Source organism: Sapajus apella, unplaced genomic scaffold (assembly GCF_009761245.1).
Source record: "Sapajus apella isolate SASKATOON/1434 unplaced genomic scaffold, GSC_monkey_1.0 scaffold166, whole genome shotgun sequence".
NCBI lineage: Eukaryota > Metazoa > Chordata > Mammalia > Primates > Cebidae > Sapajus > Sapajus apella.
Genome location: NW_022437106.1, coordinates 2,309,005 through 2,336,277, shown reverse-complemented (window position 1 = coordinate 2,336,277; position 27,273 = coordinate 2,309,005). Strand labels below are relative to the sequence as shown.

Below are 27,273 nucleotides of genomic sequence, written 5' to 3'. Positions count from 1 at the left end.
CGGAGTTTCGCTCTTGTTACCCAGGCTGGAGTGCAATGGCGCGATCTTGGCTCACCGCAACCTCCGCCTCCTGGGTTCAGGCAATTCTCCTGCCTCAGCCTCCTGAGTAGCTGGGATTACAGGCACGCACCACCATGCCCAGCTAATTTTTTGTATTTTTAGTAGAGACGGGGTTTCACCGTGTTGACCAGGATGGTCTGCCTCCTGGGTTCAAGCGGTTCTCCTGCCTCAGCCTCTTGAGTAGGTGGGACTGCAGGTGCCCGCCACCACACCCAGCTAGTTTTTGTATTTTTTTTTTTGTTGTGGTTTCGCCATGCTGGCCAGGCTCCAGGCTGGAGTGCAATGGCGCGATCTCGGCTCACCGCAACCTCCGCCTCCTGGGTTCAGGCAATTCTCCTGCCTCAGCCTCCTGAGTAGCTGGGATTACAGGCATGCGCCGCCATGCCCAGCTAATTTTTTGTATTTTTAGTAGAGACGGGGTTTCACCATGTTGACCAGGATGGTCTCGATCCCTTGACCTCGTGATCCACCTGCCTCGGCCTCCCAAAGTGCTGGGATTACAGGCTTGAGCCACTGCGCCTGGCCGACACATTTTTTTAACTGAAAAAATGGTCTTTTTTTCTGATACTCCTGTAGCTCCAGTAACTGTAGTATAAGTTTTAGACAGCGGCCCCACTGGTTCTGTTACCACCGAATGCTCAGCACTGTATCTACCATGAAATCTATTTGTTGGCCCCCCACCTTAACCCTCACCATAGGCTCCTAGGGACCTAGAGAAATGGAGCCTGGTCTGTTTCAGAATTCATAGCTGTCCACCCCAGCCATAGCAATTAAGGCTGTATCCTGATTATTTGGGGCCTGCTGGCTTGCTGCTGCTGCTGCCGCTGGCCCAGATATTACATGGGGATAAAACTGGTGGCTCTGTGGGGCACCTGATTTTTGTAGACTGGCCTTTCAGGGCCCTCATCCTTTCAGTGTCCTTCCTCTTTGCACATCACACATTTATTTCTCTCTAGTCTGGGCTGGGTTTCAGACTCCCGTCTAGCCATACCTCTTTCTCACCTTCTTCCACGTCGTCCTCCATGCCCTCTCATACCCCACTTCCTCTTTTTTTTTTTTTTTTGGAGATGGAGTTTCGCTCTAGTTGCTCAGGCTGGAGTGCAGTGGCGCAATTTTGGCTCACCGCAACCTCTGCCTCCTGGGTTCAGGTAATTCTCCTGCCTCAGCCTCCCAAGTAGCTGGGATTACAGGCATGCACCATTATGCCCAGTTAATTTGTATTTTTAGTAGAGATGGAGTTTCTCCATATTGGTCAGGCTGGTCTCAAACTGCCGACCTCAGGTGACCTGTCTGCCTTGGCCTTCCACGGTGCTGGGATTACAGGCATGAGCCACCTCGCCCAGGCTTCTCTCTTAACTAAGGCAGCTAGCTGCTAGTAAGTCCGCTTTTGCTTTGCCTTATACCTTGCCTTTATCTCAGCCTCCTCTTCCTGATTGTGAAACACCTTTGTAGCCACTCATATGAGTTTACTGGCATTTTTGCCCTCAAATTCTTTTAGCTTTTGTAATTTCCATTTCAATTTTTTATTGCCAGGCTCACTTTTATTCCTGAGGTCTCTATCTCATTTGTGCTTCCTCCTCCTTTCACTCCTCACATTTGCCGTTTCACTTGCTGTTACACTAGCTCGGCGGCTTTTTCTTGCACTGTTCACTTTATCTCAGCTGCTTGAGCCAGTTGCCCCACACACAGCTGCACAGCCGGCTCTCTCTTGCCTTCAGGGTCAGCAGTTTAACTCTTTTTCTCTCTGATTTTTCTTTTTACTTTTTTTTTTTTTTTTTAAACATACTGGGGCCAGAGCGGGGCTTGCCCTGGGATGCTGTAGCCTCTGCTTACACTTTTCTTGCCCACGGGTGGCCTCCTTGGCACAGGTGGTCAGGTAGGCGGTGCTGCCCTTGCCTGACCTGCAAGGTTCCCAGTGCGTGGCCCTGGACTGTCCTACTGCAACTATGGCTGCTGCTTAGTCAGGCTGTCCTGGCCCCTCTTGCCACCATGGCTAGCCCCCCACCCAGTGTGAGTGGGCATTGCCACGCAGGGGCGGTCCGCTGGGCATTTCTGCTGTGCTGCTCCATGCTCAGTCTCGGCCCTTCACAGCGCTTCACAGGCACACTGTCTGGCTCTAGCCCTGGTGCAGTCACTCAAGCAGCCTGGCCTCTGTGCGCCTGTGACCTTGCCTTCTTGAGCCCCTCCCCTGATAGGCAGCTGGCAGGGCCCCTCCTCATGTGGCCACTAGTGGTCCTTGCAGGCACCCCCGTGGCCGCCCCAGGGGGGCCCTCACCAGGGCTTTGGTGGGGCTGTCTTGGCCAGTGCCGCTTCTCTACTTTCCTGATTCTGCTGCTGGTGGGGGGAGGGGGGTCTTAGCTCTTTTGTCTCCCCCTGCGTGGGGCTTGTCTGTCCCCTGCCCCCTAGTCATAGGTGGTGGAGGCGTTGGCCTGGGCTCTGCTCTCCTTACCCCCTTAGTCCTAGGTAGCGGAGGCAGAGGTGGTGGCCTGTTTGATCACCTTGACTTTCCTCTCTAGCTTCCTGGGGCAGGGGCTCAGATTCCACTCTGGGAGTGTAGCCTGGGGTGTGTCACCATCCTAGCCTGGCCGCTCAGGGGCTGGGGGCATTTCTGTCTCCTCTGGCGATTCCTGCAAAACCAGTTTTCTCTGTTTTCCCTGTGGCTTTTCCTTTGTCTCTGAAGCTCCCGGCAAAGCTGATTTTTCTTTCATGCTGGGGTCATGCTCGAGCTCCAGTGTTGTGCAATAAGCTGTCAGACAGGGCTGCAGCCATGCAGGTTGGGTTTGAATTATATTCAGCCATAAGTCGATATAAGGGAATTGGTCCGGATGCCCTGGCTGTCCTCTGACCCTGGTCACCACCTTAAATAGACAGCTAGTTGTTTCCTTGTCTGTCCTCACGTGACCACTAGTTCTTCAGCTGGCCATCCAACACCAGAAGAAGGCCATTCTAATTCACAAAGAGTTCTCAACCCTTGAGGAGTTAGTTTCACACCATAGTCTCTCTCAAAGTCCTTCTTAAAATTTCTTTTTTTTTTTTTTTTTTTTTTTGTGAGACGGAGTTTCACTCATGTTACCCAGGTTGGAGTGCAATGGCGTGATCTCGGCTCACCGCAACCTCCGCCTCCTGGGTTCAGGCAATTCTCCTGCCTCAGCCTCCTGAGTAGCTGGGATTACAGGCACGCACCACCATGCCCAGCTAATTTTTTGTATTTTTAGTAGAGACGGGGTTTCACCATGTTGATCAGGATGGTCTTGATCTCTTGACCTCGTGATCCACCCGCCTCAGCCTCCCAAAGTGCTGGGATTACAGGCTTGAGCCACCGCGCCCGGCCCCTAAAATTTCTTAACATGCATTTCAATGGTGTTACTTTCAACACCTTTCCTCCCATCTCCTCCTTTTGTGACTCCTTCACTTTGGACTGGTTAAGCTGTCCCCCATCAGAGTAGGAGTGGGTATTTCAGGCGCTGCTTGGCATTGGAGAGTTCCAGTACCTAGATTGTGGGGAACCTCCTTAAGCCGTGTGCAAAATCACCCCTGGCTTTGGCTGGCCCCACACTTCACTCAAAGCGTACAGTCCATGCCAAGGGACTTGTGGCTCCCATATGTAGCACTCCCTGGATCAGCTCCTCCCAGAGGCGTCTCTTTCACCCACTTTCACACACCTCCCCCCTTTCCATATATCTTGTGCTTTCCCTTTAAAAACCTCTGTACTCTCTGAGCTTGCTAATTTTTGGACAGTTCCTGCAAGGGTTCTAAGTGGGGGTGATGACATGGGTGGCAGGTAAGCAGACACTGAGTAGCTAGTCTTTGGATCACCATGGTGTGGGGATGGGCTGTGGGATTTTTGCCCATTCTCAGGGCCTAGGTCATGTGTCCCTCTGCCAGCTGCAGTCCCTGTGGCTGTGGCTGTGTGTCTGAGATGTTGTGAGCACAGTGGGGTTTAGCTGTGGTTCTGGTGCTCACAAAACTGAGTTCTGGCATTGGCTTTGGGTTGTTGGAGAGTGCACGTTTAGCCAGCATTCCTGTCACTGGTCCTCACTAGTAATAGCAAAGACCCTTGATGATGGTTTCCAGCATGTGAGCCAGGCAGTAGGCTAGGGGCTTCACATCTGTTATCTCTCTTTATTTTATAACCCTGCAGCCTGATATTTCACATTTGCAGATGGGGAGACTGAGGCTCAGAGCGGTGAAGTGACCCCCTTGGCAGTCACACAGTGGATGGTGGAGCTGGCCTTGGAACCTGGACCTGTTTTGTCACCGAGGCCCTGCTCCTTCCAGAGCTCTGCATCCTTCTGAGGTTTCTTATCCTGGTTCTCTCCACAGACTCATTTTCATCTAAAAAAAAAAAGAGATAATCATAGCTTGCTTGTGGTTGCAAGGGGCTCAGACTGCCTGGGAGCTGAGCCTGTGGTCACTCTGTCTGTGTGTACATGTGTGTCTGTGTATGTTTGTATGCATGCAGGTCGTGTACAACGTGGGACTCTGCATTTGTCTGTTTGATATTACCAAACTGGAGGATGCCTATGTATTCCCTGGGGATGGCGCATCTCACACCAAAGGTGGGTATTTTATGTCCCTGGGGCATTGGGTTTCCTGGGGTTCAGTTTTCTGTAGCAAAAGGTCAAGACAAAGCCAGGTGCAGTGGTGCGTGCCTATAGTCCCACCTACTTGGGAGGCTGAGGGCAGGAGGATCTTTTAAGCTGCAGAGTTCAAGGCCAGCCTGGGCAACATAGCAAGACTCTGTCTTTAAATAAATAAATAAAATATTTTAAAATTTTAAGATGTTAAAGCTAAAGAGATGGCTAGAGGGTGGTGGTGTAGGAGTCCTGGAGGTTGGGAGACCTGGGGCCTCATTCTGAATTGGCCAGGAAGTGACCCGTTGACAGAGGCAGACTTCTCTGGGTCTCTGTTTCCTCATTTGTGAGGCCTGCGATGTGGACTAGGTGATTCTCAAGCCTCTTCAGCTCTGAGAACGTAGTTCTGTGTCTGTGCCCTTTTGGTCTCATTGCTACTGGGCCCTGCCCCTGTCCAGTCCTTGGCTGCCCACTGCCTGTGGAGAGCAGATGGAAGGGGATTAGCAGGCTGGCTGGGAGTGGAGGCTTTGATAGTGCGACACAGTAGGTAAGAGTGTGGCCCTGGGATTCAAAGCTGAACTCTGCCTCTTACTAGCTGTGTGTTCTGGCAGAATATGTCACCGATCTGTGCCTCTGCTTCCTTATCTGTCAACTGCAGTTCAGGATAAATTTTATTTTACTTTATTTTTGAGATGGAGTCTTGCTCTGTCACCCAGGCTAGCGTGCAGTGGCACGATCTCGGTTCATTGCAACCTCCGCCTCCCAGGTTCAAGTGATTGTCTTGCCTCAGCCTCCTGAGTAGCTGGAACTACAGGTACGTGCCACCATGTCCAGCTAATTTTTTGTATTTTTAGTAGAGATGGGGTTTTACCATGTTAGCCAGGATGGTCTCTATCTCCTGACCTCTTGATATGCCTGCCTCAGCCTCCCAAAGTGCTGGGATTACAGGCATGAGCCACCGTGCTCGGCCCCAGGATGGATTTTATATTCCAGGACCATTGTGAGGATTAAGGAGTTAATATGTGAAAGCTCTTAGGACAGAGGCTTGGCACCCAGTGAGCCCCTAGTGGCTTATCAAGTTGGATTGTTTTTCCCTGTTCCGTGGGTCAGTTGGGTGGTTTTCCTTTGGGCTGGCTGGGCTGGGGCTGGATGATCTAGGATGGTCTCACATTCTGATGGTTGGCAGACCAGGGACCTGGGCTGGGCCAGCCCATCTCTGCTCCACATGGTCTCATCTTTCAGTAAGCCAGGCTGGGCTTGGTGGTTTTAAGGTTCCAAAGCTCAGCAGATAAGTACTTCTCAAGCCTCTGCTTCAATCCAGTTGGCCAGGGTGAGGGGATGAAGAAACAGACTCCACCTCTGGATGGGAGATGGTGCAGTCACATTGCAAAGGGGTGTGCATCCAGGGACAGGAAGGTGATCAGATCCTGGAGGGAGGGAGGAGTAGAGAGAGGACCACCTTGAGAGGAGTGGGGACCACCAGTCAAGAGAGGTGGTGAGCCCCAGGCATTCTCTCAGGAAGGGAGAGGGGCATTTATCATTCTTGTGCCTGGATCAAGCCAATGCAGGAGATGGTGAGAGGCCCATTGAGACGGTTCAGGCTATCAGTGCGTAGGTGCCCAGCCTGCCACCTCCTGGGCACTCAGAAGCGCAATTCTCAGGCCAGGCAGGCGGATCACCTGAGGTCAGGAGTTCGAGACCAGCCTGACCAACAATGGAGAAACCTCATCTCTACTAAAAATACAAAATTAGGTTTGGGCGCGGTGGCTCACGCCTGTAATCCCAGCTACTCGGGAGGCTGAGGCAAGAGAATCAATTGAACCCAGGAGGCGGAGGCTGCAGTGAGCCGAAATCACACCATTGCATTCTAGCCTGGGCAACAAGAGTGAAACTCCGTCTAAAAAAGCAGCAGCAGTGCAGTTCTCAGTCTGCCCCAGGCCTCCTGGGTCATAATCTTGGGGGATGGGCCCAAAGACTCTTTTAACGAGGTGCCAGGTGATTGTCACACAAGCCCGTGTTGGAGAAGCCTTACTATAGTCCATACTGGTCAGCCTCTCAGCACAGACATGTCAGAACATTCCAGAATATGCTGTGAGACTGCCTGGTGTCTGTGTCCAGCCTTGAAGGAATTAATTAGTTCACATGGATGTTACCGTACTGCACAGAGAAGCTGAAGAAACAGGCTGTCTTTGTAGGAAGTAGGAGCATTTTCACTAGCAGAGAAATAAGGCCGCGGTGTGAAAACAACCACGAGGGCCTCTGTTTAGAGAAGGATGCCGAGATGAGCCCAGTCTCTGCATTTGGACAGAAGCCTTGGTTGTCCAGGAGACAAGTGGTGATATGTACCAGAACTACCAGAAAAATTTGGAGAAGAAAGTTGGGGCCAGGCGCGGTGGCTCACACTTGTAATCCCAGCACTTTGGGAGGCCAAGGTGGGTGGATCACCTGAGGTCAGGAGTTCGAGACCAGCCTGGCCAGCATGGCAAAACCTGGTCTCTACTAAAAGTACAAAGAAAAGTTAGCCAGATGTGGTGGTGCAAGCCTGTAGTCTCAGCTATTTGGGAAGTGGAGGTGGAGGTAGAGGTGGAGGCAGGAGAACCTCTTGAACCCAGGAAGCTGAGATCACACCACTGCACTCGAGTTTGGGTGACAGAGACTCTGTCTCAAAAAAAAAAAAAGACAAAAAGTCGGAGGAAATTCTGCCCATACAATTGGAAGATTTCTGCTGCTTGCTGTTCTTAGCCCCCACCCTTATCTGTCCTGGGTCTCTGTTTTCTTGGAAACCAGGTGGGAGGCATGGAGTGATCACAAGGACCTAGAATTGAATTAATTCTGGCTCTGACCTCTTGGATGGGGACCTTGGCGGGTACCTTCGCCTCTCTCAGAGAAGAGGTTTCCTCCTCTGTATAGTGGGGTTAGCCTTGCAGTTACAAAACTCCTGTTGAGCACCATGCAGGGTGAGTTGTGATTTTGTGGTGGGAGCTAGTTGCCATGCTTCGAGGCTGACGCCTGACCCCAGGCCCTGTTCCTGCTGCTCCCATTTCTGCAACCCACAACCTCACTCAGGGCTGTCACCAAGCCAGTGCTGAAGGGCTCACACCTGGGCATGCTGTGCCTTCACCTTTGCTCTGAGGAGTATTTATTTGCTTGGGCTGTGGGAGCAGTGGCTTTACCTCTCTGAGACTCAGTTTCCCCATCTGTGCACACAGTAACAGCAATAGAGCCTTCCCCCCTCATTAAATACCTGTGAGGAGTCAGTGAGCAAGCCTGAGTGAAGCTTTGGTCTAGTGCCCCTGCGTGGAGGGAGTGTCACAGATGATGGCCTTTGAGACATGGGACTCTGACCCCCATTGGCCAAGTTTATCCCTCATCATTAGGTGCCACCCCTTGTTCTTGCACCCTCGAAGCCTGGGACCTGCTGCACCCTGCTCCTACCTGCCCCATTCTGATTGGGGGCCCTGCTCTCACCTCCAGAGCAGCCTTCCATTGTGGCTACCTGTTTTTTCTTTTTTAAGATTTTTAAATATTTTATTGATTTGCAAATCGGGCAGCCTCCTGAGCCTGAGTCTCCCTCACTACTGACCTTTTTTTTTTTTTTCTTCTTGAGACGGAGTCTTCCTCTGTTGCCCAGGCTGGAGTGCAATAGCACGATCTTGGCGCACTGCAACCTCCGCCTCCCGGGTCCAGGCAATTCTCCTGCCTTGCCCTCCTGAGTAATTGGGACTACAGGCATGCACCACCACGCCCGGCTATTTTTTGTATTTTTTTTTTTTTTTAGGTAGAGTTTTGCTCCTGTTACCCAGGCTGGAGTGCAATGGCACGATCTTGGCTCACCGCAACCTCCGCCTCCTGGGTTCAGGCAATTCTCCTGCCTCAGCCTCTTGAGTAGCTGGGACTACAGGCACGCGCCACCATGCCCAGCTAATTTTTTGTAGTTTTAGTAGAGACGGGGTTTCACCATGTTGACCAGGATGGTCTCGATCTCTTGACCTTGTGATCCACCCGCCTCGGCCTACCAAAGTGCTGGGATTACAGGCTTGAGCCACCGCGCCCGGCCCTCAACAACAATTATGAAGCAGTTCTGTTGCTCAACATTAGGACTTGAAACTGATCTAGATGCAAGGTCCAGTTTGGAGGAACTATTGAGATGGAGGAGTACAGTGAATGGCGCCACAGTGCTCCAGAGGGTATGCTGGGTAGTCAGGCAGATATGAGCAGGGCAGGAGAGGCCCCCACCTGATCTCAGGTGATCCACCTGCCTCAGCCTCCCAAAGTGCTGGGATTACAGGTGTAATCCAGCCCCCATCCTGCCTTCCTCAGACAGGTTTAATCCCAAACAGAGGCTTCCACAACGCCGTCAGGCAACTAGTCGGCCACATGGCCCCCAGGACAGCAGGGACCCTGGCCTCTGGCCCTCCCCTCCCCGCCCCCCGTGGCAGTAAGACACAAGGAGAGGAGAGGCAGCCAATGGCCTTCTAGGAACAACCCCCATCATCAGCCAAGCCATCACCACCAATTCCACAATGTTTTTATCACTCGACAAACCCCAGCCAGTAGCAATCACTCCTGATCTTGCCCTTCACCCAGCCCCTGGCAGGGACTAAACTGCTTTCTGTCTCTGTGGATGCAGTTCTGGACACTGCACGTGAATGGAGTTGCACACTGTGTGGTGGCTTTTGTGTCTGGCTGCTTTCACTTAGACCCCTGTCCCCCAGGTTCAGCCACACTAGCACGTGCCGGAATGCGTTCCTTTGTAAGGCTGCATATTCCATTGTATGTCTGCAGCATGTTTTGCTTATCCATCCATCCATCCATGGGGGACTCCGGGTGCCCAGCATTTGCTTTTGGATGTGGCTATTTCAGTCTGGGGCTCCCTGGGTGCAGGATCATGTGCTGACCCACCCCCATGAGCCCAGTGCCCAGACCAGGCCTGGCACAAGCCTGGTATAGACTCTGTGAGAATTTTTTATTTTTATTTTTTAGATGGAGTCTTGCTCTGTCACCCAGGCTGGAGTGCAGTGGTGTGATCTTGGCTTACTGCAACTACTACCTCCCAGGTTCAAGCGATTCTCCTGCTTCAGCCTCCCGAGTACCTGGGATTACAGGCGCCTGCCACCACACCGGGCTAATTTTTGTATTTTGGTAGTGATGGGGTTTCACCATGTTGGTCAGGCTAGTCTCGAACTCCTGACTTCAGGTGATCTGCCTACCTTGGCCTCCCAGAGTGCTGGGACTACAGGCATGAGCCACTGGGCCCGACCTTTATGAGGATTTGTTAAACCAAACTGAACATTGAGTTATGTAGGGCACAGGGTTTTTCCATCTGTGGGTAAGTGGTCCTTGGCCGCCCTTATCTGCTCTCTGGGAGGTCAGCATAAGGCCTGGTCATCTTCATGGTGGCTGTGATGGCTCATGTTTTCTTCCTAGGGCAGGAAGGCCATTGGCTGCCTCTCCTCTCCTTGTGTCTTGCTGCCACAGGGGGGCGGGGAGGGGAGGGCCAGAGGCCAGGGTCCCTGCTGTCCTGGGGGCCATGTGGCCGACTAGTTGCCTGACGGTGTTGTGGAAGCATCTGTTTGGGATTAAACCTGTCTGAGAAAGGCAGGATTTGACCCGGTGGCCCTGTCTGGTGGGTACGGAAAGACCTGGCATCTCCCCATGGCTGTATGGCTGAGTGTTACCCTGGCTCTGAGCCACTTCCTCATCCTCACAGCAGGAACTCAACCGTTGGTGACCAGCAGGGGGCAGTCGTGTGCTTAGTCTCAGGCCAGCGTTAGATTCCCACTCTGGGACTTCCAACAAGGGCCTGAGTGACAAGGTGACATACAGCTTCTGCCAGGGCCTGGGGTCAGAGTCTGCGATGTGGGCACAGACACCCCACCTGGTGTTTTCCCTGCAGTCGGGTGAGTGGGGACCACGTGCAGCAGGGCCTGAGAACCATCAGTGGCATTTTGGCTGGGCTGTTGCCTGCGCCTCCCAACTCCAGGGCATTTTTGGCCTCTACTCCAGGTCAAAGCTGTGCCTGGGGCCAGCCTTGCTGGTCAGCAGGAGGTGGGAGTTTCCACACCCTGCTTCCTCTACCAGTTGCTTCTGCCCTTTCTAGGAGCTGAAGGAGTGCCTGGAGGGAGACTGAAATTGGCTTTGGAGCCACTGATGGCTCAGAGTCTGGGCTCAGGTGTGACTCACCTGGCAGTTTGAGGAATGGCCAGTTACAGGACAGCTGCTGCTGGCCCCTGTGGGGGCCATGCTGTGACCTTGCAGGAGACAAGGGGAGGGTCTGGGCCTGCAGGGGAATGTGCCATGGAGCAGTCACACAGGCCACCAGCTGTGCTGGCACCTGAGGGTGACATAGCATGCTGGGGCCCCAGTCAGCATCAGTGATGAGCTTTCTTCATTTCCAGTCCATTTTCGCTACGTGGTGTTTCATCCGTTTCTCGACGAGATTCTGATCGGGAAGATCAAAGGCTGCAGCCCAGAGGGAGTACATGGTAACAGTGGCCCTGATGCCTCAGACAAGACTTGGGAGCAAGGTGGGGGCAGGTGGTCTTTGCCCATCCACATGGTTGGGGAGGGTGCAGGTGTTGAGGCTGAACCTTCCCCCCTCACCCTCCCATTCCTGTATTGTGTGGGAACCTCCACCAGCACTGAGGTTTCACTGTGAAGCATCACTCAGGACTTCATGGTGGGCACTGAAGTTGGCAGAAGTGACTGGGAGTCTTCAGTGCCCACTGGTCCCTGTTGTGTGCAGAGGTTTTGGGGACCAGGTGCTCCAGGCTTTGCCCAGGGCTGCTTGGCTGTGTGGGTGTTATAGGCAGAGGCATTAGGTGGGGAAGGGACCTAGGTTTCCACAGTGACATCTGCCCCATAGGCAGCCCCAAGCAGGGCTTGCCTGTCTAGCATCCAGACCCCGCAGTGTTTGACATCCTCTGGGAACCCCCATCTCAGGCAGTCACCTGCTTCCTTCCTTCCAGTCTCTCTAGGCTTCTTCGATGACATTCTCATCCCCCCAGAGTCACTGCAGCAGCCAGCCAAGTTGTATCCTCCCAAGGTTAAAATGGTTTGTCACAGAGGAGCTCAGGCCTCTCAAAGGTAGGTCCCCACTCTTTAAGGTGGCCTTTGGGTCCTCTAACCTGATGCCACTGGCCTCTGTGCCTACCCCCAGCCTGTGCTTTTGCTCCAGAGGCACCAGCCTGTCTTGCCTCCCAAGCAGGGTGTGATGTGATGGCCATGTGCCTGTCTTTGCAGTGCCATCAGGCTTGGCTGTCTGGGTTGTGCACTGCATACCATTAGAGCCATGGTATCCTGGGGGCACCATTCACTTCTGGTTCACTTAGCTTAGGTTGTCCCTGCAGGAATCATCTTAAAGATCACTTCCCCTGGAGGCTTGTGCTGGTCTGAGGCCTCGCCTATGTGCCAGGTCCCAAGCTAAGTGTCCCTCCTGGGCCTCCGTTGTCCCCGTCCCACCTCTCACCCTGCTGTATTGGAGTTGTCTGTTTCTGTGGAGCTGTCCGCGAATCTGAGACTCCTTGCTGGTAAGGACTGTCGTGTCATAGCTGTACCAGCTGTACCACTGCCCAGCATGGGACCTAGCACAGAGGCAGGACCTAACAGTGGGACTGCCACCAGAGAACGCATGGCTCCCCCGTGTGGGCTCTGCTGGGGAAGATGGAAGGCCAAGGGGGGCTGACCTGGCTGGGTGGCCGCATGGCTCTGGGTCTGCGCGTGACTCCAGGATGTGTCAGAAAACTTGGCACAGCCCAGCTGGTCCTCTCACCAACTGTCATCAATTGGGCAGGTCACCTCCCATCCCACTGTGTCCTCCTGAAAACAGCAAGTCCTTGGGTGCTCATCAGCGTGTCACAGGCTTTGATGAAAAGGGTATGGGGGGGTCCTGTGGCAGGAGGCGCAAGTTGCTCGTCCTGAGAGGTGGGACTTGTACTGTCTCATCCCCTCCTGCCCTGATGCTCTGAGATTCGTGTGTGTCTGCCCATTGTGCTTGGCTGGGACCCCGTGTTCCCCATCCTGGGTCCTGGCACCCAAGAGTGCTTGCTCCTCACTGTTCAGCCCAGGCTTTGCACTTGGGGCTGGGACCTGCTTTCCCTGTGATATCCAGCCACAGTGATCTCAACCTGGGATTGGGGGTGGGTGCTGAGGGAAGCCACTCCGACAATCTGGTTGTTGCCTTGACCCTGGGCCCCCTCAGTGATGAAGCGGAGCAGGTGTGGGTGTGGGAGTATGAGACAGAGGAAGGAGCGCACGATCTGTACATGGACACCGGTGAGGAGATCCGCTTCCGGGTGGTGGACGAGAGCTTTGTTGACACGTCCCCCACAGGGCCCAGCTCAGCAGAGGCCACCACTTCCAGTGAGGAGCTGCCAAAGAAGGAGGCTCCGTACACGCTTGTGGTGAGTGGCCCTGATGGTGTTGAAGCCACTGTAAGGTGGGAGATCCAGTGCAGGGCTGGGGTCTGTGTCCTTGGGGCTCTGTCCTGGGATCTCCCCCAGCAGGTCAGGGATCTTGTTGGGGGGTCTTGGCTGGTTAATACATTTTTTTTTTTTTTTTTTTTTGGGAGACAAAGTCTCGCTCTGTCACCCAGGCTGCAGTGCGGTGGTGTGATCTCGGCTCACTGCAATCTCTGCTCCAGGGTAGCTGGGATTACAGGTGCCCATCACCATGCTTGGCTAATTTTTATACTTTTAGTAGAGACGGGGTTTCACCATCTTGGCCAGGCTGGTCTTGAACTCCTGATGTGATCCACCTGCCTCAGCTTCCCAAAGTGCTGGGATTACAGGCATGAGCCACCACGCCTGGTCGAGCCTGAGTGTCTATAGGCCAGGGTTGTGAGGCAGTTAAGGTACGTGGCTGCTGGTTGGGGCTGGGGGGGAGATGAGTCAGCTTGCAAGGCAGACAGAGCTCATGCTGGGTAAGACCACTGATAAAGAGGCTCTGAGGCCAGGTGGAGTGGCTCACATCTGTAATCCCAGCACTTTGGGAAGCCAAGGTGGGAGAATTGCTTGAGGCCAGGAGTTTGAGACCAGCCTGGGTAACAAAGAGAGGCTGTCTCTACAAAAAACAAACAATGAGCAGGACATGGTGGCATGCTCTGTGCTCCCAGCTACTTGGGAGGCTGAGGTGGGAGGATCTCTTGAGCCCAGGAGTTCAAGGTTGTACAGCCTGGGCAACAGAGTAAGATCCTGTCTTTAAAAAATTGGGGGGTAGGGAGGGGTTTGAGGGAACAAGAAATCAAGGAAGGGGCTTGGGAGAGATCAAAGTCCTGAGATTAAGGGCAGGGCTCCCTGTAGGAGTAGGACTGAAGCAGTGAAATAAAAGGGAGGCTCCAGGGAAGAGTGACTCTCAAGGCTGCTCCCTGTTGGATGTATCTGGAGCACGGGCCTCGTTTGCTCAGCCTTCCTGGCTGGATTAGAGCCTAGGTGGCCCAGGAGGGCAGGCCTGAGGGCAAGGAAGGGTCCCTGACCCTCTCATTGGGTTCTGGAGAGGGGTCTCCACCCTGCATGCTGCAGTGTGCCTTCCAGGAGCACTGCTGGGCCCCCTTCACCTCTTGTCCAGGTTGGTTCAAGCCTGAGTGCTGGTGAAGTGTGTATATTCTTTCTCTATCCCTGGCAGGGATCCATCAGTGAGCCGGGCCTGGGCCTTCTCTCCTGGTGGACCAGCAACTAGTCATGGGGCTGGACTGTGAACCCTACCAGCCTTCGGGAAGACGGTACAGCGGAAGCAGGAGCATGAAGGCCTCTTTCTCGGAGACTCCATCCTGGCCCAGCAGGGAAGCTACAGGAACATGGGGGGCAGGGCTGCCCTGCAGGTAGAAGTGGGGTGGGAGGTGACAGGTCTTTTCTGCCACACCTCAGGTGTCCTTCACTGCAGAGATAAATCCAGCTGTGGCCATGGCTGCTGGGTGTACACTGACCTTGACTGAAAAGACTCTTCCTGGACCCTGGAGTTGATAGCAAACAGCACAGACACCACTCACTCACAGGAATGGTCACTGATTTTGGATTCTTGTTTTCCTTGCAAGAACAAAAGGTTCTCTAGATCCTTCAGGCAGGAGAAAAACTTTAGATGGGAGTCTTGTCATCAAAAATAAATACACTTGCATGGAGCTGCTTAAGATCTGAAAACTAAACATAGGAACGCAGGGGCTAAAAAGTTATTTTAAGAATCCCCACCCAACCACAGTCACTTTGTGGGCTGAGTGGGAGCAGGAAGCATGTCTGGTCACACCATCTTGGAATAAGAAGCCATGGCTGGCCGGATCGGATCCGCTGATGGTGTGTGTGGAGCTGAACTTGAATATGAAAACAGCGCTGGGTGGAGAGGTGGGGGGAGGCACCCTCACTTCTGCAGCTCCTTCATTCTGTTGAGGGCACTGCCGGCACGGAACCACTCGATCTGTGTCTCGTTGAAGGTGTGGTTCAGGAGGATGGTCTCCTGGGTCCCGTTGGGGTGCTTGATGATGCATTTCAGGGGCTGCAATGAGAAGGTGGAAGTGGTGGGTCCCGTATGCCATCGGCCCTTCAGGGGGCAAGGGAGGCAGGGCACTGACTGGGGACCTAGGAGGTTGGCAGGCAAACCAAATCCTAGTCCTGTCTGTGCCTGGGTAGCCCATGTCAGACCAAGACGGTACCCACAGGGGATTCCTGGGGCCCCAAAGGCCCTGCACGAGTGGGCTGTCTCTTGAGTGCCAAGCCCTGGTGAGTAAGTGGGGGTTAGAGGGTCAGGGCTGGCCTCAACCGCCAATTCTGGGAAGGTACTTCCCTTCTTCTCTGTGGGACCACCTGGAGAACTAGGGGCCTTTCCAGCTGGAATGAAGCCTCCTGGGAGAAGCTCCCCTGAGGCCTGTGCAGGACATGGAGCAAAGTGGCCATCCCTCACTCCGCCCCATTGGGTAGACCTGGCCCCCTAACCTTGCCAGGGGTGAAGTCCTTCAGGCCCTGAATGGTCAGCTTGTCCACAGGGTGAATCTTGTTGTAGTCGGCTGGGTCAGCGAAGGTCAGGGGCAGTAGGCCCTGCTTCTTCAGGTTGGTCTCTGGAAGGCAGGGGGCGTTTGGTCACCAAACGGGCCTGAACAGCCCGGAGAGCTTAACTTTTTTTTTCTATTTTTTTTTTTTTTTTTAAAGCTTCATTTTCTGAACCCATCTGGGGCTCTGGGAGATGCCACTAATGCTGCTGCCTGGGACAACGCCAGGGCTGTGACTGCAGGGCCCTGGTGTGCTCCCTTTCACTAGGGGCACCCCTAGCAAGTGTGCGCAGGTGCTGATGGCTGCAAGGCCTTCCTGCTACACATTCATGATGAGAAAGAACCCTCTGACACGTGCCCTGGATCTCAGCAGCTCAGGTCTCCAAGCCTGGAAGCAGGGCTGCCGAGAAGCTGAGCATCAGATGTGCACTGTGTGAGCCTAAGAAGGGGCAGGAGGCTGATGGCCCGGGTGCAGGCTCCAGCTCACCGTGGATCCTGGCAAAGCTCTTGGTGATGATGGCCCGGCCCCCGAGGTGGCGAGGCTCCAGCGCTGCATGCTCCCGGCTCGAGCCCTCACCATAGTTCTCATCGCCGATCACCACCCACCTGATGCCATGTTTCTGTCAGGCAAGCAGAGGTGAGATTATAAGGCAGAAGAGGGCATCATCCCCACCTGCCTGGCCTTATTCCCCTGGCCATCCGGAGGCTGGAGGGGCCCTTCCTTAACTGTTCCCTAAGGGCAAGTGAAGCCTGGGTGAATGAGGCCCAAAAGAGGCCCTGAGGGGACAGAGATGCCTGGCTGTTGCCAGTGGCACAGGAAGACAGTCCACCCATTGGTGCTTGGCAGGGAGGTAGGTGTGTGTGGAGGGAGGTTGGGGTGAGATGGGGATGACCTATGGGGCCCCACACATGATCCATCCTTATGGCTCAAGGTGACCCCTTCCCGGGAGCACCCGCTGCCCCACCCAGCCTTCCTCACCCTGCTGGGCCAGGACTCGGGAGAAGTCGTCACATCACCTCAGAACCCGTCGGCCTGCTCACCTCAAGGTCCCATGTAGCCCCTCTCTGAGCCTGCTGGCCTCTGACTTCCCAAGCTGGCTCCCCTCCTCCTCTTGGTCTGGGGCCAGATGTCTCCTGGGTGCTGCTCTAACACCTCCTGGTGCAGGGACCCTGCCCTATGACCAGACCTGGGCTTTGTGCCCACTCAGCCACAGGGAGGTGCCTGCAGGCTTCTTCTCCCTTCAACGCAGTCCCCTTTGGACTCGGCTGGTCTCCTACCCAGTTTCCACTCCCCAAGTGTCCTCCCTGCCCCTGCCTTCTGGGCCTCTTCAGGAGTGACCACTGGCACTGCCCCCATCAACTCTGACCCACCTTGTAGTAGCGGGCAGTGTCAGGGACGGGGCCAAACTCCTGGGTGACAGCATTGCGCACAGAGTTGGCCTTGCCGTTTTCAATGTTGATGGCACCAATGAGCAGGTTGTTGGAGATGTTGTCCAAGTGCCCACGGAACTTGAGCCAGGGGCCAGCAGCCGAGATGTGGTCAGTGGTACATTTCCCTTTGACCTTGGGTACAGAGCAGAGGACAGAGGTCAGTGTATAACCCTGGCAGGGTGGATGACAAGCTCTCCAGAGGCACACAGCAGGCCCCAGGGCCCAGGAGGGGTGACGGGTGACAGGCAGGCCAGGCTTTGGACACGTGGTCTGTGGTCCTGGTGCTTCCACCCTGGGGCGACGTGGGCTCAGGCCAGGCCATCACCCATCCCCTCAAAGGCCTCTGGCTGCTTAGTCTTCCTTAATGGGGCAGGCTGCCCACAGTGGGGGCAGGTCAATATTCACACACTTTTCAGGCCGAGGCTGCAAGATCAGCCACAGACCTCATGCCAGACACAGAGGAGCCCAGAACATGCCTGGGTCCTAGCTGATAACTATGTAGATTCTTCTGTTACAGGGGTGCCTGGAGACCCCTTAATTAACACCATAAATTAATATCCAACAGATAGGCCTCTGGCCACACCATAAAGGCTTTTTAGTTTTTAGTCAGTGCCAAACAGGCGGTCCAATATTCACTAGTGGCCAGCTGTGGGGACAGGAGGAATCCATGGCTTGCAGAGCCTGTGTGGACCTGCCAGGTGTGGAGCCTGCTGTGCAATCTCACACCCTCCCAGCCCAGCCTGAGCTGCATTCACCTGCCCACACCCAATGGAGGGGGTTCTCATCAGCTGCTGCCGGATGGCTGAGGGCCCCAGACAGAGGCTGGCCAGATGCAGCTCTGCCCAGCTAGGTGCTGCAGAGAAGTGGAACGCTGGATTGTGATCCCTCTCTGTTCTGCAGCCAAACCTCCCTTCAATCTCCCACCTGTAACTTGACTGTTTGCTCCCTTCCTCCAGGTTCATGGCCCCTCCGGATGCCTGGGGGTGGGGGCGCCTGGCAGGGTGGGGCTGTCCTGCCATCCCCATGCTGCTGACCTTGATGAGGATCTGTAGGTCCTCCAGGTCCTTGCCATCCCACTTGTCAAAAGGCTCCAGGAGCTGCAGGCGCTGGCTGGTAGGGCTCACATCAACATGCTGCCCACTGCTGTCCGTTGGGGGGTGCTGATAGGTGTCCTGCCCTGGGTCAAACTCCTGTAGCAGGGGAGGGGGATGCATGGGAAGCTGAGTCCTCAGTTCCCACAAGGACAGACTCAGAAGGGAAGTTTCCCCAGGCCCCACCTCCGTTCCTGGGGAACAGAGTTGCTTCCTTCTCACTAGTAGCGCCCTCCCTGCCTGCACAGGAGGGAGGTGCTACGGCCACACAGCAAGCAGCAGAGCTCCCCAGGTGAGGCAGGTTAGCAGGGGACGCAGGTGCTCACCGCTTTTGGAAGTTCATCTGCATCCGGAGCCTCCAGCTTGAACTTCTTGCCATCCTTGCCCGTCAAGTAGTCAGTCTCTGGGTTGAACTTGAGGGTTCCCGCAATGGCCAGGGCCGTGACAATCTGAAGTGGAGGGGGCCAGTTTGTTGGTCAGCACCAATCACCACTGCTGTCCCCTGCGCCCACCAGAAGCCTAGACCAAAACTGAGAAAGGAACGTGAGAAATTTCCACGTTCTCTCCAGACCTCTGTTCCTCAGAGGCCAGAGCTGCAGGATGATCTTTGGGACCCCGGCCCTTGGGCCTGCAGAGGACTCAGGAAGCCAAGGGCAGTGTGGCCTCCATCCCTGTAGAGACGGGCTGGCACTGCTGTCCTCTCTCCTCACAGCTGTTCTGGAGGGAGCAGGAGGCCCTGGCACAGAAATGCTGCTATGAAGCAAAGTCTCTCAGTGCAGAGAACACTAAAAGCATGGAAGGGGCCATTCCTTCACCCATTTAGCAAGAATTATTTGTAGAGCACACAGGTAAACAAACCAGTCAAGAGAGACTGGCCATGTGCCAGTCACACTCAAGGCTAAATACAGCCAAGGGCCCAGGCTCACTCAGTGGCTACAGGAACAACGGCAAGGCCTCACTTTTGTGGAACTCCTACCTGGGGATGGAAACTGCATGTCCCACACATTTTCAGGTAATCCTGAGGATTACGGGGACACAGAGAAGGTAGGTGACTTGGCCACACTCATAGAGTGAGTTAGCAGGGCTGGGATGTGTCCCAAGCAGTAAATGACATTTCAAATTAAATGCTCGTAAGCGCAAACCACTGAATAAATACCTCATAATCCTGAGACCCCGAGAGCCCCAGGCAGGAGGCACCAAGGGAGTGTGTGCCTGGGGCCGGGAAGGCCTGTGGCTCCTGGCTTCCACTTGGATGACCCCCGCCCTGTGAATGCCACCCTCAACACTCAGCGGCCCCAGTCCCATCTCCTCCTGCCTCCTCCAACCCGGCAGGAACCCCCAGAGGCTGTCCCAGGCTAGCGCGCAGCTTGGGTGGTCTCACCTCCGGGGATGTGACGAAGGCATGGGTCTCGGGGTTTGCATCATTGCGGCCTGTGAAGTTCCTGTTGTAGGAAGTGACAATTGTGTTCTTCTCCCCCTTCTTGATGTCCTTCCTGCCAGGTTGGAGGGAACAGGGTTAGGGATATCTGGCCTTGTCACATGGCCTGTCCCAAGGACAGATAAGCTGGGTTCCTGCAGCCCAGCCCAGCCCAGCCCAGCTCCTACCAAGGGGAAATGGAGAGGCCCTGCTGGGGCTGCCTCCTACCCGGGCAGCGCAGAGCAGGAGGGAACCTCAGGGTCACTGGGCCCAGCTTGTGACCACATGTAAGCCAGAGGTAGGGTCCTGGTCAAGGCCTGAGCTTCCTGACCTGGGGCCATTGCCTCCTCTCAAAAAAACAGCTCTGTCAGAGCTGCTGCTGTGTCCATTAGGATGAGGCCTTGCTGGCTTCTTCCTTCCAGCCCAGGCTTCAGCCAGGTGGTTCCCAAGTGTCTCCGCAGGGCTCTTCCTCCCCCAGACCCATTTCCCAGTCAAGTCTGGCAGAGGCCTCTAAAGGGCAAGAGTTCCTGGAGCCAAAGACCTTGGCTGGAGTCTCTTCTCTCCACCCCGACAATTCCTCCCCCGACTTCTGGGGCTCTGTACCCTCTGTACAAAGGGCTGTCCTGTCAAAGATGTGCCTCTTACCTGTCCCACTGGCCAATGCAGGGGCCACAAGCATTGGCCAGGACGATGCCACCCACATCCCTTAAGACCTGTGCCTGCCAGGGAGAGAGGAAGACACAATGTCAAGGGCAGGTGAGAGGCTGACGGGAAGGGGTGATTTGGTGGCTGCAGGATGATGCCGTACTGGAACGCCAGGGCAGCCACTGGGACCTGCACCATCTCCGGCCCAACAGTCATTACTCAGCATGGGGTCGGGGAGACGGGCAGGGGGAGGTGGGCACTCACGTAGCCGTCCCGCTCGATGGTGGCACGGATCTGTTCAGAGCCGGGAGTGATGGTGAACTGAGACTTGCACTTGAGGCCATGGGCCAGTGCCTGCTTGGCCACAGCGGCTGAGCGCCCCATATCTTCATAGCTTGAATTGGTGCAGCTCCCAATCAGACCTGGTACGTTGTGGGTGGTGGGGTTAAGGGTCAAGAGGAGACAGTGAGCAGAGGTCTCCACCTGACCTCAAATTATCCAGACTTGGCCAAAAAAGTTTCCCATCTGGCTGGGCCAGAGACTTTTTAACAGAGACCAGCTGGAAGCAACTGAAATATCCAAAAATAAAGGACAGACTTCTCATGACCTGTCATCATTTGAAGAAAGACGCTATAGCCATTAGCCATGACACTGAACACATGTACTATGCCCCCTTTTACAGCAATATCCTGTGCATCCGTGGGCACACGAGAGGGCTCATACAAACAGATGAACAGCCATCCTTGATTGGGCTGGGGCTGACAGGAGATGCTAATTTTCTTATTTTATACGTTCTAGTATTTTCTGAGTTTTAAACATTGTTTTATAATCAGGGCAGTAAGAATTCTTTTTAAAAAGTCTATAAAAACTGAATAACATTACCCCGTTTGTACAGATAGTCTCTTTCTTGAGATAGGGTCTTGCTCTGTCACCCAGGCTGGAGTGCAATGGCACCATCATGGCTTGCTCACTGCAGCCTCTAACTGCTCAACCTTCTGAGTAGCTGGGACCCAGGTGAGTACCACTACACCTGGCTAATTAAAAATTCTTTTGTAGAGAAGAAGTCTTAACCATGTTGCCCAGGCTGGTCTTGAACTCCAGGGCTTAAATGATCCTCTTGCCTCAGCCTCTCAAAAGTGTTGGGATTGGCCAGGTGCAGTGGCTCATGCCTGTAATCCCAGAACTTTGAGGCGTCGAGGTGGATGGATCACTTGAGGTCAGGAGTTCCAGACTAGCCCGGCCAACGTGGTGAAACCCTGTCTCTACTAAAAATACAGTTAAAGTGGTCGGGCGTGGTGGCTCATGCCTGTAATCCCAGCTACTTGAGAGGCTGAGGCAGGAGAATTGCTTGAACCCAGGAGGCAGAGGTTGCAGTGAGCTGAGATCGCACCCCTGCAGTCCAGCCCAGGCAACTGTGTGAGACTCGGTCTTAAAAAAAAAAAAAAAAAAAAAATTCTTCTTAGTTGTGAATATTCTCTACAATAAGCATATTTTTCTTTTCTGCCAAGAAAAAGTATTCTTTTCTTTTTTGAGATGGGCTCTGTTGCCTGAGTCTGGAGTTTTGAGTCTGGCCCTACTGCTCAGGCTGGAATGCAGTGGTGCCATCTCAGCTCACTGCAGCCTCGATCCTCCCACCTTAGCCTCCGGAGTAGCTAGGACTATAGGCATGTGCCACCACACCCAGCTTATTTTATTTTATTTTAAAGACGGGGTTTCACCATGTTGGTCAGGCTGGTCTTGAACTCCTGACCTCAGGTGATCTGCCCGCCTTGGCCTCCAGAGTGCTTGGATTACAGGCGTGAGCCACCACGCCCAGCTTATTTTTGTATTTAAGAGAGAGGGTTTTCCCATGTTGCCCAGGCTGATCTTGAACTTGTAGACTCAAGTAATCCACCTGCCTTGGCCTCCCGAAATGCTGGGATTTCAAGCACGAGCCACCACCCCCGGCCGAAAAAGTTTTCAATAATAATAAACCTATTTCAGAAAGTGCCCACCTTAGAAAGTGCCACACAGTAGGCACAGGTGATTGACTACAGCCCTGGGCAGAGCCACTGGCCCTAACACCTGCTAAACAGATGGGTGGAAGGTGCTCACCCACTCGGATGTCCACAGGCCATCCTTCCTTCTCTGCCACCCTGCCCACTTCTGCTACAGGGTGAGCCAGGTCAGGGGTGAAGGGTCCGTTGATGTGCGGCTTCAGCTGAAGAAACAAACATAAAGAACAGAAAAAGGAGGGAAGAAACCTTGAAGTGGGGACAGCCACGTTCACTGCCTCACCACGTGCCCACAGAGAGGCCAGTGACTGTTCTCGTGGCTGAAACCTCATCACAGGGAAGACCTGAGCAGGGGGCTCTGCACACACCAGCTCCCAGACTCCCTCCACCTCTGCGACGGTGGGCTCAGCTCTGCTCTGCAGTTGAAGGAGCTAAAGCTCAGAAGTGACATGCTGTGCTCAAGGTCACACAGCTAGCAGAGGGCAGAGGCTTGGAATGGATCAAGGCTACCAGCTTCCCAAGCCCATTATTGCCCATACGATGTTGTTTTTGGAATCTTATGACAAGAATGGACTTACAGCCAGATGCTTTACATGTCATAATAATCAGTAAATGCAGGGCACTCAGCTCTGTGCCCAGCATGCAGTAAACCTCCATCAATGTTAGTTACATGAACCCATTCGATTCTCAGAACTGCTGTAGGTGTCACACATGATGAAGCAAGGCCCACAGGGGTTAGTGCTTGACCACGGTCACACAGCTTAAGTGGCAAAGCTGAGGTGTGAACTCCTGCATTCAGGATCCTCTAGCCTGCCCTTCTGGCTCAGCAAACACCTGCTCTGATCTGCGGGTCTCAGGGTGCCCAACCCTGCTGGGCTTTGCCCTCTGAACTCTGATAACAAAACCCCTTCAGGATGAAACCCCGGCTTCTGCTAAAGCTGAGCTGGTGGCAAACTGACGTTGGCTTCTGGTTCAGCAACCAGAGCCACCTCTGCTCTCCCTTGGCTGTGTCTCTCCTCTCCCCTCCCCATCCCTTGCTCCAGCCTGCCTCAGGAAGCAGTTTGCAAGAACACTGGGGAACAAGGGCCCACGAACCCTGATGAGTTTTTTTTTTTTCTCTGAGACATTCTTGCTGTCACCCAGGCTGGAGTGCAGTGGTGTAATCTCGGCTGACTACAACCTCTTTCTCCCAGGTTCAAGCAATTCTCCTGCGTCAGCCTCCTGAGTAGCTGGGATTACAGGCACGTGCCACCAGGCCCAGCTAATTTTTGTATATATATATTTTTAGTAGAGATGGGATTTCACCATGTTGAACAGGCTGGTCTTAAACTCCTTACCTCAAGTGACCCACCTGCCTTGGCCTCCTAAAATGCTGGGATCACAAGTGTGAGCCACCACCCAGCCCTCAATGAGTATTTAGGCAGGACCCACCCTGCACCCCTCTATGCTCAGAAACTCCTTGAACCCAGTCGTCTCCTCACCTCACTGAGGTTAATTTCAATCAGTTGGTCATAATGGCAGCCAGGATCAGGCACCAAGTGATCTTTGAATTCATCAGCTAGATTGGCAATATCTGAAATCAACAAGGGATGGGATGGAGCACGTGAAACAAACTGGTCTAGAGAGTTCACCCGCCACCCACCTGAGCACCTGTCAAACACCAGGCACTAACTAGGCCAGTGAAGAAACCAAGTCTGCTGTCCCTGCCCTTAAAGAACTCACAGCCTAGTGCAGTTGTCAGGGACACAGGGACACAGAGACACAGAGGAACACCAGCTAAGGTTCAGAGCTGGGGAGGGTGTCGGTCGTGGAAGTGAAGAGCTGGGTTTTGAAGAAGCCGTCACTCAATAAGGAAAGGGAAGGGCCTTCCAAGTACTCCTCATGCTTATGGCTCTCCCCATGGCCCCTAGTGTCTGGCTCCTCCTTCACTCCCCCCACGCACCTCCCTTCACAAGTGCCAATACCTTCTGAGCTCCAAAGAAGCCAAGCTAGAGCCTCAGGAAAGTGTCAGTGGAGGCTGGGAAGATGGTTCTCCTTCCACATATACCCCTGCTAGGTCAGGAATTACCAACAGAAATGATCCCTGTCATTCCTAGAGCTTCCTGTAGGGGGCAGCAGGGACCAGGCCAAGTAGGGCAGGCATCCAGCCATTCCAGGGAAAATGAATTCCCATCCTGAGGTGGGGCTATCTTGAACTCAGATGCCAGGCCCTTTGAGAAGCTGAAGAGAGCTCTAAACACCCTACTCAGAAACATATACATCTTCAAAGGTTTCTCAGAGCCTCGGAAGCCTGTCTGAAGACAATGGCTCTGCAAGTGTCCCTCCAGGGAAAGGCATAGCTCTGTCTTGGGGAGGAGCGCCATGTGACTGTTCCACCCACGAGGGCCTGCCCCTGCCAGCTCACCTGCCCGGCCGGTCTTGCTCAGGTACTTCTTCATCCTGTGGTTGTAAGGGAACACAGAAGTGGTGGCCCCAATTTCTGCGCCCATGTTGCAGATTGTCGCCATGCCTGTGGAGCAAAGGAGCCCTGGGCACTGGCTGGTGGCCGGGCCAGGGTCCCATGCACCTGCTGTGCCCAGTTGCTACTCTGTTTGGCTCAGAGAGATTCAAGGTCACGCCATAAAGCAAATGAACGTAGATGCTGGCATTCGGGTCTGTTTGCTAGCGTCCTGCCCTCCTTCAGCCATACCATGGTGGAGAAATTTTTCTGTCTCAGGTTTTCCAGCGATGGAGGCCGAGGCAGGCAGATCACCTGAGGTCAGGAGTTTGAGACCAGCCCGGCCAACATGGTGAAACCCCATCTCAACTAAAGAAAAAAATATATATACAAAAAAAAATTAGCCAGACATCGTGGTATGCACCTATAATCTCAGCTACTCAGGAGGCTGAGGCCAGAAAATTACTTGAATCCAGGAGGCGGAGGTTGCAGTGAGCCGAGGTTGCACCACTGCACTCCAGCCTGGGTGAGAGTAAGACTGTCTTAAAAAAAATCTGAAACAATATACACTATCTGGACCACAAAGCATCAAAGAACTGGTAGGGCTTACAGGTACCCCAACTGCTACCAGGCCACCTACCTCAGGAGCCACTAGGATGGAGGGGTGGGCCTGTTACCAACTTCCCAAATGAGCAGCCTTGTGGCAGGAATGAACCCCCATCGCTGGAGGGGAATCAGAGTTCTGCGGGGCTGCCGTGGAGCCCAGGCAGGCATCTCTGAAGTCTGGAGTGTTCCAAGTCTCCCTGGATTTCTGAGTGCCCCCGCATTGAGGCCAGGTCACCAGGAGTGACAGGTAGGGAGGGGCCGGCGCCTACCTGGTCTTGGAGACTGACAGGCACTGATGTCTAATCCAAGGGAAGTGAGTGAGGCTCGAACTTCAGCCAAGGGAGGATGTAGGCCTGCGGCTGCTTCGTGAATGAAGCCCTGGCTCTGCCCATTCCCGCCACTGCTTCTGTCCTCTCTGGATTCATCTAGAGCACCCAAGGTGGCCTAGTGCTTTGGCCTGGGCCCAGCGCAGGAGCTGACTTGGCTCCTACCTCTGTATAGCCACAGAAAGTCACTGGCAGCCTTGATGGGGGTCTCAATCTCTTCACCTGTTTAATGAGGGTGTGGACTAGACAATCTCCAACACTGTCTCCAATTTCCTTCTACCCCTGTCTATCCCAAGCCCACAAATGGAACAGACAGATTCTCAGGTGAGGGCCATTCACTGCTTCTACTCCCAACTGGAGACCCATCAGGCCCAATGCAGGACACGGGCCACGTCGCCTGGCCGCCTTCCTCACCAGTGCAGGAGATGGAGTCTACGCCAGGCCCATGGTATTCCACGATTGCACCTGTGCCACCTTTCACCGTGAGGATGCCTGCCACCTTCAGGATCACATCTTTTGGTGAGGTCCAACCGGAGAGGGAGCCTGTCAGCTTCACGCCAATCACCTGGACAGGAGAGGGAGAGGCAGCTTTAAGAAGCCCTGTGTGCCTGTGCCAGCCACGAAGTCCGGATGGACCTGCTGGCATTCCCAGTTCTGCTTATTGGTCCCTGCCTCCCTCGCAGAAGATTCAAGTCCCCTTTCCCTCCTGGGTCCCACGGTCTCCTGTTTATCCCCAACAACCACCACACCGCAGCCAACCCAGAATGAGTCCATCCCACCCTCACCTTGGGGCACTTCAGCTCCCAGGGGATCCCAGCCATGACATCCACAGCATCGGCACCCCCAACTCCAATGCAGATGCCCCCCAGGCCGCCACCGTTGGGGGTGTGGGAGTCAGTGCCAATCAGGAGAACTCCAGGGTATGCATAGTTTTCCAGAATAATCTGAAAAATAATCCAAGATGTTATATTTAGAAGCCCTTAGCCGAGAATGGAGATGGAGCCCAAAAAGAGTCTACAAAATGGCCCCACTGACCCTGGACCTCCCACCCATGTCTAGCCGCCCTTCTGGGATGGAACTGGTAGGAGCAGCACCTTTTTTTTTTTTTTTTTTTTTTGAGACAGGGGTCTCACTCCGTCACCAGGCACCAGGCTGGAGTGCAGTGGCACGACCTCGGCTCACTGCAACCTCTGTCTCCCGGGTTCAAGCAATTCTCCTGCCTCAGCCTCCCAAGTAGCTGGGACTACAGGCACGTGCCACCATGCCCAGCTAGCAGCCCCGTTTAATCCAGGCTGTCTCCAGGGTGACCAAGAAGAGCCAGAGCCTTGGGGAACAGGTGGTCTGCACTCCTGAATAGCTCTGATAGTTCCTGCTCTATGGCTTGAGCCTGTGAGTGCTGCCCTGTGCCTCAGTTTCCTGATTTGTAGCACAGTAACCAAACACCCATACCACTATGACCCCAGGATGTGACAAGAACCAGAGAAACTGTGTCCTGTGATGGGCCTGGGCTCTGCCTCATCCTGGCTGTGGAGTATGCCCACCTAGCTTCTCATCTGGGTGGGCGATTCTTCCAGGAGCCGACTCCAGCCCCACAGGCCCCTGAGGAAGAAGTCCTGGGGCCCTAACAGGTGCACAAAGCTGTGAACTTGTCCTCAACTGCAAAGAATAGGTGATGCCTCATCCACTTCGGCATCTGGAGGTGGCTCTGAGAACCCATGTG

At 54.2% G+C, this 27,273-nt stretch overlaps 2 protein-coding genes across 6 annotated transcripts in view; one reads left to right on the top strand and one right to left on the bottom strand.

The window, feature by feature from the left end:
- The window catches only part of POLR3H (RNA polymerase III subunit H), a 22,402-nt gene extending 7,654 nt beyond the window's left edge, over positions 1 to 14,748 (top strand). For all 5 annotated transcript variants that reach the window (XM_032267115.1, XM_032267116.1, XM_032267117.1 and 2 more), the window contains exons 3-7: positions 4,523 to 4,619; positions 11,033 to 11,119; positions 11,603 to 11,666; positions 12,835 to 13,036; positions 14,256 to 14,748. In XM_032267115.1, coding sequence (XP_032123006.1) covers positions 4,523 to 4,619; positions 11,033 to 11,119; positions 11,603 to 11,666; positions 12,835 to 13,036; positions 14,256 to 14,309 — 504 coding nt within the window. In that variant the 3' untranslated portion in view covers positions 14,310 to 14,748. The remainder of the gene's footprint in view (positions 1 to 4,522; positions 4,620 to 11,032; positions 11,120 to 11,602; positions 11,667 to 12,834; positions 13,037 to 14,255) is intronic.
- ACO2 (aconitase 2) overlaps positions 14,627 to 27,273 on the bottom strand; it is a 54,541-nt gene continuing 41,894 nt past the window's right edge. The window contains exons 5-18 of the mRNA XM_032267114.1: positions 26,339 to 26,497; positions 25,968 to 26,118; positions 24,589 to 24,693; positions 23,666 to 23,757; positions 22,285 to 22,390; positions 20,455 to 20,612; positions 20,191 to 20,264; positions 19,510 to 19,621; positions 18,455 to 18,577; positions 18,072 to 18,227; positions 16,978 to 17,169; positions 16,094 to 16,226; positions 15,554 to 15,675; positions 14,627 to 15,116 (exon numbers count right to left, since the gene is read on the bottom strand). Coding sequence (XP_032123005.1) covers positions 14,982 to 15,116; positions 15,554 to 15,675; positions 16,094 to 16,226; positions 16,978 to 17,169; positions 18,072 to 18,227; positions 18,455 to 18,577; positions 19,510 to 19,621; positions 20,191 to 20,264; positions 20,455 to 20,612; positions 22,285 to 22,390; positions 23,666 to 23,757; positions 24,589 to 24,693; positions 25,968 to 26,118; positions 26,339 to 26,497 — 1,818 coding nt within the window. The 3' untranslated portion in view covers positions 14,627 to 14,981. The remainder of the gene's footprint in view (positions 15,117 to 15,553; positions 15,676 to 16,093; positions 16,227 to 16,977; positions 17,170 to 18,071; positions 18,228 to 18,454; positions 18,578 to 19,509; positions 19,622 to 20,190; positions 20,265 to 20,454; positions 20,613 to 22,284; positions 22,391 to 23,665; positions 23,758 to 24,588; positions 24,694 to 25,967; positions 26,119 to 26,338; positions 26,498 to 27,273) is intronic.